We start from the raw sequence: 8,738 nt of genomic DNA, 5'->3' as shown, positions 1-8,738 counted from the left end.
TGGCCGTCGGCACAGGGGCACACTACAGCGGCACCGCGCCCCCAGCCGTCCTGCTCGTTCCGTTTCACGCTAGCAGAGGCCCTCGTCAGCCACAGCGGGAGCCGCTCAGCTTGCGTCACGATCAGGGGAGGCTGATAAGGAGCAGCCACACCGCGAGGCCTGCCATGGCAGCGAGCACTATCCCCAGCAGCGCAGCCGTCACAGTGGCCAATGCAGTCATCCTTTCACTCCACCATCACACCGCCGCTGTGTCGGCAGCGTCTCCCTCGAAGTCTATGACTCCCTTGATGTTGGCCTGGCACACCTCCACGTACAGCGGGCACATAATGTAGCTGCCTTCCACGAAGGCGGTGCTGGTCGTGGCCAGCTCCAGCCTCTGGCCCGGCGTGCATGCGACGTAGCCGCTGCTGCCGTACACCTGGACGCTGTATGTGTGGTGGGCTCTGTCGCACTTCACGTTGGCGCACAAGCCATTGTACGGCCCAGGGGGACCAGTGCTGTGCTTCGGTGTGAAGGCTCCATCCAAGCAGCGCGACGCGTCGGAGAAGACGCTGAACTCCTTTAAAGAAGGCGACGCCGTCGATGGGTCCTGATTGCAAGCAGCAGTGCCGTAGGGCACGATAATCGGGCAGTAGTCCATGAATTCTGTGCTCCCGCCGACAGACGTTTTGGTGAAGTACCGGAAGTACGTCGGCAGCGGGTTGTCATGCTTGACTATGCTGCACGTCCCGATTTTAAGGCGGTCGCTGGGGCACCGATACCGCCTCTCCGTGGTGTTGCAGAACATCTCCGGCCACTGCGTGATGTTGTTCTCCATGCACTTCTTGGTGATGAAGTCGCAGCTGGCCAGATTGGCCCACGGCATCACCTCGGCCTTGGTGAAGTCCGCCTTGTAGAAGCCGAAGTCCTGGAAGACGGCCATGGTCAGGTTAGTGTAGTACCCAGCATCCGAGGCAGGCGCCATGAGCTCGTCCTTGGCGTTGCGTCCCTTAAGATGTGATCCAGCAAAGCCCGAGCCGCCCGTATCCTCCAGCTCCAGAAACGTCAAGGTGGTGCAGCCGTACTGCTCGCGCGCCTTGGCCACCACCGTGGGGCTGCTGAGCACAGGAACTTCGTAGTTCCTCTCGCGCAAGTCCTTCACGTCATGAATGAGTTCGAGTGCATCGAAAGCGGTGAGGTCGAAGCCGAGGGCGTGCGCCACCTCGTGCGCCACGGTGCGCACCATAATCTGGTCGTAGGCTGACTGAATGTAGGCGGTCGGGATGTTGACGACACCCACGGCAGGTCGGTCGTCAGGGAACGCCTGGCACATTACAGCCCACGCCATCACATCCGCACCGCTCGGCACCGAGGCGACGTACAGCACGAAGTCGGTGTTGCTGACGCCTACCGTGACGTGTTCCTGCGGTACCTTGAAGGTGCCGCACACGTCGCCCTTCATGCCGGTCACCTTCCAGGTGCCCTGCACCTGCCTCACCTCCAGTCGCTCCGTGTGCAGCTGCAGCGCCAGTGGTAAGAGGTCGCTGATCAGGGTGTGGCGCTTCGCGTCCGTGAGGATGTCCTCGCCTTTGCAGATGTCGAGAGCGCCAGCGTGGTTGTTCACAAGCTGCCCGGCGTAGGAGCAGTAGCAGTCGGGGTCCGTGAGGTCTTCGTAAGAGACGTAGATGCGCAGCGTGCCCCAGTCCGCGGAGTGCGCGACACTCGGCGACGTGCTGTCGGCCTGCGCCCAGTCGACGGTGTGAGCGCTGCTGATGGGGTCGGCGGACACGTAGGGCAGACCGAGGGCCGAGACGCTGCCGGGAGGCCTGTGCTGCTGCGCCACCGACTGCAGCACGCGGGCCTGCAGCCTGTCGTGGATGCAGTGATGGCCGGCGGCCTGCACCCACACGGCGGCGGCACCGACGGCCATGACGAGGCCCGCTGCGGCGAGCCGCATCAGGCGTGCGGCGACGCTGCGGCGCCGGTGCGTGCTGCTGCGGTCGCGGGACATGCTGGCAGTGCCGCGGGTGCGTGCCAGGGGGCCAGTGACGCCGGCCAACACGTGGGCGAGTGGCAGAGTGGGAGGGGGTGTGAGGATGAGGGCTTGTGTGCCGCGGTTTGAGTGTGCATGAGGGTGGGCGGGGGTGGGGATCGAGACGGGATGTGCCAGTGAGTCTGGAGAGGAGGAAGGGGGCAAGGGAGGTGGTAAGGAGGGAGGAAGGCGGAGAAAGAGTGAGGGGCGGAGGGCCCTGGAGGGAAGCGGGGGGGAGGTGCCCCGCACGCCGCGGCCCCACGTCCTCTGGCTGCCCTTTTCGGCCCCGAATGGGGCGCGTGTCGGAGGACGGCGAGTACCGTAGGCGAGAGCGCCCTGCTGACGCATGCTGGGCGGGGGAGAGGGTGACTCTCTGGGAGGTCGCGACAACGAAGCGCACGACTGCCGGCCATGGCGCAGAGGCGCGTGCTCGCCTTCCTCCCCTCTGGCTCACGTCCATTCCCCGTGTCGCGCTGCCGAGAGAGAGAGAGGGCGCACATCAGGCCGCCTGCGCCCGCCGCACGGCGTTTGCAGAGTCGAAAGCACAGAATACAGAAAGCAAAGGAAAACAAACACGCGCGGTGTGCTCGCCGTGGGACAGCGGGGTGTGTCGAGGCCCACCCCATGACCTTGATGGTCGTCTGCGCCACTGCAGGGCGAATGGCCAGGAGCTCAAGGTGTCTACCAGCGGCACGCACACCCGCGCAGCAATAGGAAAAGAGAAGCAACGGAAAGGGAGGGGGTGGTGGGGGCTGCGAGAGAGAGAGCCCCCAACACACGCATCCATCAGACTCTGATGCCGCACTGGGAACGCCGTCACCGAGAGGCGACAGAACAACGAGAACTAAAAACTAAAAAAACAAAGGCCATTTCGACGCGCGTGGGCTGCGATGGCCGTCGGCACAGGGGCACACTACAGCGGCACCGCGCCCCCAGCCGTCCTGCTCGTTCCGTTTCACGCTAGCAGAGGCCCTCGTCAGCCACAGCGGGAGCCGCTCAGCTTGCGTCACGATCAGGGGAGGCTGATAAGGAGCAGCCACACCGCGAGGCCTGCCATGGCAGCGAGCACTATCCCCAGCAGCGCAGCCGTCACAGTGGCCAATGCAGTCATCCTTTCACTCCACCATCACACCGCCGCTGTGTCGGCAGCGTCTCCCTCGAAGTCTATGACTCCCTTGATGTTGGCCTGGCACACCTCCACGTACAGCGGGCACATAATGTAGCTGCCTTCCACGAAGGCGGCGCTGGTCGTGGCCAGCTCCAGCCTCTGGCCCGGCGTGCATGCGACGTAGCCGCTGCTGCCGCGCACCTGGACGCTGTACGTGTGGTGGGCTCTGTCGCACTTCACGTTGGCGCACATGCCATTGTACGGCCCAGGGGGACCAGTGCTGTGCTTCGGTGTGAAGGCTCCATCCAAGCAGCGCGACGCGTCGGAGAAGACGCTGAACTCCTTTACAGTAGTCGACGCCGTCGATGGGTCCTGATTGCAAGCAGCAGTGCCGTAGGGCACGATAATCGGGCAGTAGTCCATGAATTCTGTGCTCCCGCCGACAGACGTTTTGGTGAAGTACCGGAAGTACGTCGGCAGCGGGTCGTCATGCTTGACTATGCTGCACGTCCCGATTTTAAGGCGGTCGCTGGGGCACCGATACCGCCTCTCCGTGGTGTTGCAGAACATCTCCGGCCACTGCGTGATGTTGTTCTCCATGCACTTCTTGGTGATGAAGTCGCAGCTGGCCAGATTGGCCCACGGCATCACCTCGGCCTTGGTGAAGTCCGCCTGGTAGAAGCCGAAGTCCTGGAAGACGGCCATGGTCAGGTTAGTGTAGTACCCAGCATCCGAGGCAGGCGCCATGAGCTCGTCCTTGGCGTTGCGTCCCTTAAGATGTGATCCAGCAAAGCCCGAGCCGCCCGTATCCTCCAGCTCCAGAAACGTCAAGGTGGTGCAGCCGTACTGCTCGCGCGCCTTGGCCACCACCGTGGGGCTGCTGAGCACAGGAACTTCGTAGTTCCTCTCGCGCAAGTCCTTCACGTCATGAATGAGTTCGAGTGCATCGAAAGCGGTGAGGTCGAAGCCGAGGGCGTGCGCCACCTCGTGCGCCACGGTGCGCACCATAATCTGGTCGTAGGCTGACTGAATGTAGGCGGTCGGGATGTTGACGACACCCACGGCAGGTCGGTCGTCAGGGAACGCCTGGCACATTACAGCCCACGCCATCACGCCCGGATCGCTCGGCACCGAGGCGACGTACAGCACGAAGTCGGTGTTGCTGACGCCTACCGTGACGTGTTCCTGCGGTACCTTGAAGGTGCCGCACACGTCGCCCTCCATGCCGGTCACCTTCCAGGTGCCCTGCACCTGCCTCACCTCCAGCCGCTCCGTGTGCAGCTGCAGCGCCAGTGGTAAGAGGTAGGTGACGAGGGTGTAGCGCTTCGCGTCGGTGAGGATGTCCTCGCCTTTGCAGATGTCGAGAGCGCCAGCGTGGTTGTTCACAAGCTGCCCGGCGTAGGAGCAGTAGCAGTCGGGGTCCGTGAGGTCTGCGTAAGAGACGTAGATGCGCAGCGTGCCCCAGTCCGCGGAGTGCGCGACACTCGGCGACGTGCTGTCGGCCTGCGCCCAGTCGACGGTGTGAGCGCTGCTGATGGGGTCGGCGGACACGTAGGGCAGACCGAGGGCCGAGACGCTGCCGGGAGGCCTGTGCTGCTGCGCCACCGACTGCAGCACGCGGGCCTGCAGCCTGTCGTGGATGCAGTGATGGCCGGCGGCCTGCACCCACACGGCGGCGGCACCGACGGCCATGACGAGGCCCGCTGCGGCGAGCCGCATCAGGCGTGCGGCGACGCTGCGGCGCCGGTGCGTGCTGCTGCGGTCGCGGGACATGCTGGCAGTGCCGGCAGTGCTGCGGGTGCGTGCCAGGGGGCCAGTGACGCCGGCCAACACGTGGGCGGGTGGGAGAGTAGAAGGGGGTGTGAGGATGAAGGCTTGTGTGCGGCGGATTGTGTGTGCATGAGGGTGGGCGGGGGTGGGGATCGAGACGGGATGTGCGAGTGGGTCTGGAGAGGAGGAAGGGGGCAAGGGAGGTGGTAAGGAGGGTGGAAGGCGGAGAAAGAGTGAGGGGCGGAGGGCCCTGGAGGGAAGCGGGGGGGAGGTGCCCCGCACGCCGCGGCCCCACGCCCTCCGGCTGCCCTTTTCGGCCCCGAATAGGGCGTGTGTCGGAGGACGGCGAGTACCGTAGGCGAGGGCGCCCTGCTGACGCGTGCTGGGCGGGGGAGAGGGTGACTCTCTGGGAGGTCGCGAGAAGGAAGCGCACGGCTGCCGGCCATGGCGCAGAGGCGCGTGCTCGCCTTCCTCCCCTCTGGCTCACGTCCATTCCCCGTGTCGCGCTGCCGAGAGAGAGAGAGGGCGCACATCAGGCCGCCTGCGCCCGCCGCACGGCGTTTGCAGAGTCGAAAGCACAGAATACAGAAAGCAAAGGAAAACAAACACGCGCGGTGTGCTCGCCGTGGGACAGCGGGGTGTGTCGAGACCCACCCCATGACCTTGATGGTCGTCTGCGCCACTGCAGGGCGAATGGCCAGGAGCTCAAGGTGTCTACCAGCGGCACGCACACCCGCGCAGCAATAGGAAAAAAGAAGCAACGGAAAGGGAGGGGGTGGTGGGGGCTGCGAGAGAGAGAGCCCCCAACACACGCATCCATCAGAATACGCTTGCGATACGGGAGATGCCGTCACCGAGAGGCGACAGAACAACGAAAACTAAAAACTAAAAACAAAGGCCATTTCGACGCGCGTGGGCATCGATGGCCGTCGGCACAGGGGCGCACTACAGCGGCACCGCGCACCCAGCCGTCCTGCTCGTTCCGTTTCACGCTAGCAGAGGCCCTCGTCAGCCACAGCGGGAGCCGCTCAGCTTGCGTCGCGATCAGGGGAGGCTGATAAGGAGCAGCCCCACCACGAGGCCTGCCATGGCAGCGAGCACTATCCCCAGCAGCGCACAGCCGTCACAGTGGCCAATGCAGTCATCCTTTCACTCCACCATCACACCGCCGCTGTGTCGGCAGCGTCTCCCTCGAAGTCTATGACTCCCTTGATGTTGGCCTGGCACACCTCCACGTACAGCGGGCACATAATGTAGCTGCCTTCCACGAAGGCGTCGCTGGTCGTGGCCAGCTCAATGCTTTGGCCCGGCGTGCATGCGACGTAGCCGCTGCTGCCGTACACCTGGACGCTGTACCTGTGGTGGACTCTGTCGCACTTCACGTTGGCGCACAAGCCGTTGTAGTGGTTACCGTGAACGATGCCGTGCTTCGGTCTGAAGACGCCATCCAAGCAGCGCGCCGCGTCGGAGAAGACGTTGAAGGCCTGCAAAGAAGGCGATGCCATCGATGGGTCCTGATTGCAAGCACCGTCGGGGTAGGTATCCACGTACGGGCAGTAGTCCATGAACGGTGAGAATCCGCCGATGAAGGAGTCAGTGAAGTACTGGAAGTACGTCGGCAGCGGCCTTTTCCGTTGGGTAAATTTGCACGTTCCGAGGGTCAGTCGGTCAGTGGAACAGCGCAGAAGAACGTCAGTGGTGTTGCAGAACATCCCGGGCCACTGCGTGATGTTCCTCTCCATGCACTTATTGGTGAGGAAGTCGCAGGTGGCGAGATAGGCCCACGGCATCACCTCGGCCATGCTGAAGTCCGCCTGGTAGAAGCCGAGGTCCTGGAAGACGGCCATGGTCAGGGCGGTGTAGTACCCTCCCTTAACGACAGAAGACATGAGCTCGTCCTTGGCGTTGCGCCCCTTAAGATGCGAGCCAAGAGAGGCAAAGCCGCCCTTATCCTCCAGCTCAAGAAAGCTCAAGAGGGTGCAGCCGTACTGCTCGCGTGCCTTGGTCACCACCGTGGGGGTGTTGAGCACAGGAGCATAATAGTCTTTGCCACGAATTCCAATGGCGGCCGTCACCATGCCGAAGCTGTCGAAAAAAATGCGGTTGAAGCCGAGGGCGTGCGCCACCTCGTGCGCCACGGTGCGTATCATTAATTGGTCGTAGGGTGACCGAATGTTGACCGCCGGGATGTTGATGACACCCACGGCAGGTCGGCCGTTAGTGAACACCTGGCAGAACGCGGACCACGCAAGGATATTCCCCTCGATCGGCACCGAGGCGACGTACAGCACGAAGTCGATGTTGCTGAAGCCTACCGTGACGTGTTCCTCCGGTACCTTGAACTCGCCGCACACGTCGCCCTCCATGCCGGTCACCTTCCAGGTGCCCTGCACCTGCCTCACCTTCAGCCGCTCCACATGCAGCTGCAGCGCCAGTGGTAAGAGGATGTTGATCAGGATGTGGCGCCTCTCCTCCGTGAGGATGTCTTTGGCTTCGCAGATGTCGATGGCACCGTGATGGTTGTCGATAAGCTGCCCGACGTAGGAGCAGTAGTAGTCGGGGTCTATGAGGTCTGCGTAAGAGACGTAGATCCGCATAGCACCCCAGTCCGCGGAGTGCGCGACACTCGGCGACGTGCTGTCGGCCTGCGCCCAGTCGACGGTGTGAGCGCTGCTGATGGGGTCGGCGGACACGTAGGGCAGACCGAGGGCCGAGACGCTGCCGGGAGGCCTGTGCTGCTGCGCCACCGACTGCAGCACGCGGGCCTGCAGCCTGTCGTGGATGCAGTGATGGCCGGCGGCCTGCACCCACACGGCGGCGGCACCGACGGCCATGACGAGGCCCGCTGCGGCGAGCCGCATCAGGCGTGCGGCGACGCTGCGGCGCCGGTGCGTGCTGCTGCGGTCGCGGGACATGCTGGCAGTGCCGGCAGTGCTGCGGGTGCGTGCCAGGGGGCCAGTGACGCCGGCCAACACGTGGGCGGGTGGGAGAGTAGAAGGGGGTGTGAGGATGAAGGCTTGTGTGCGGCGGATTGTGTGTGCATGAGGGTGGGCGGGGGTGGGGATCGAGACGGAATGTGCGAGTGGGTCTGGAGAGGAGGAAGGGGGCAAGGGAGGTGGTAAGGAGGGTGGAAGGCGGAGAAAGAGTGAGGGGCGGAGGGCCCTGGAGGGAAGCGGGGGGGAGGTGCCCCGCACGCCGCGGCCCCACGCCCTCTGGCTGCCCTTTTCGGCCCCGAATAGGGCGCGTGTCGGAGGACGGCGAGTACCGTAGGCGAGAGCGCCCTGCTAACGCATGCTGGGCGGGGGAGAGGGTGACTCTCTGGGAGGTCGCGAGAAGGAAGCGCACGGCTGCCGGCCATGGCGCAGAGGCGCGTGCTCGCCTTCCTCCCCTCTGGCTCACGTCCATTCCCCGTGTCGCGCTGCCGAGAGAGAGAGAGGGCGCACATCAGGCCGCCTGCGCCCGCCGCACGGCGTTTGCAGAGTCGAAAGCACAGAATACAGAAAGCAAAGGAAAACAAACACGCGCGGTGTGCTCGCCGTGGGACAGCGGGCTGTGTCGAGACCCACCCCATGACCTTGATGGTCGTCTGCGCCACTGCAGGGCGAATGGCCAGGAGCTCAAGGTGTCTACCAGCGGCACGCACACTCGCGCAGCAATAGGAAAAGAGAAGCAACGGAAAGGGAGGGGGTGGTGGGGGCTGCGAGAGAGAGAGCCCCCAACACACGCATCCATCAGACTCTGATGCCGCACTGGGAACGCCGTCACCGAGAGGCGACAGAACAACGAGAACTAAAAACTAAAAAACCAAAGGCCATTCCGACGCGCGTGAGCTGCGATGGCCGTCGGCAC

At 64.1% G+C, this 8,738-nt stretch overlaps 3 protein-coding genes across 3 annotated transcripts; all 3 read right to left on the bottom strand.

Annotated features, from left to right (window-relative positions):
- Window positions 1-235: 235 nt before the first annotated feature.
- On the bottom strand, window positions 236-1,990 carry GP63-2 (GP63, leishmanolysin; the record flags this gene model as incomplete). The annotated part of the gene is made up of 1 exon (XM_001562879.1): window positions 236-1,990. The coding sequence occupies one exon, from the start codon at window positions 1,988-1,990 to the stop codon at window positions 236-238; it is 1,755 nt and encodes a 584-aa protein (XP_001562929.1).
- A 1,147-nt stretch (window positions 1,991-3,137) lies between these two features.
- GP63-2 (GP63, leishmanolysin) lies at window positions 3,138-4,892 on the bottom strand (the record flags this gene model as incomplete). Its single annotated transcript, XM_001562878.1, has 1 exon — window positions 3,138-4,892. The coding sequence occupies one exon, from the start codon at window positions 4,890-4,892 to the stop codon at window positions 3,138-3,140; it is 1,755 nt and encodes a 584-aa protein (XP_001562928.1).
- Window positions 4,893-6,049: 1,157 nt separating this feature from the next.
- Window positions 6,050-7,804, bottom strand: GP63-2 (GP63, leishmanolysin; the record flags this gene model as incomplete). Its single annotated transcript, XM_001562877.1, has 1 exon — window positions 6,050-7,804. One exon carries the CDS (start codon window positions 7,802-7,804, stop codon window positions 6,050-6,052), a length of 1,755 nt encoding a protein of 584 aa, XP_001562927.1.
- Between the last annotated feature and the right edge of the window lie 934 nt (window positions 7,805-8,738).

The sequence above is a fragment of the Leishmania braziliensis genome, contig 5, assembly GCF_000002845.2.
Source record: "Leishmania braziliensis MHOM/BR/75/M2904 WGS CADA00000000 data, contig 5, whole genome shotgun sequence".
Taxonomy (NCBI): domain Eukaryota; phylum Euglenozoa; class Kinetoplastea; order Trypanosomatida; family Trypanosomatidae; genus Leishmania; species Leishmania braziliensis.
Note: the sequence above shows the minus strand (reverse complement) of the source record. Positions and strands in the feature narration are given on the sequence as shown.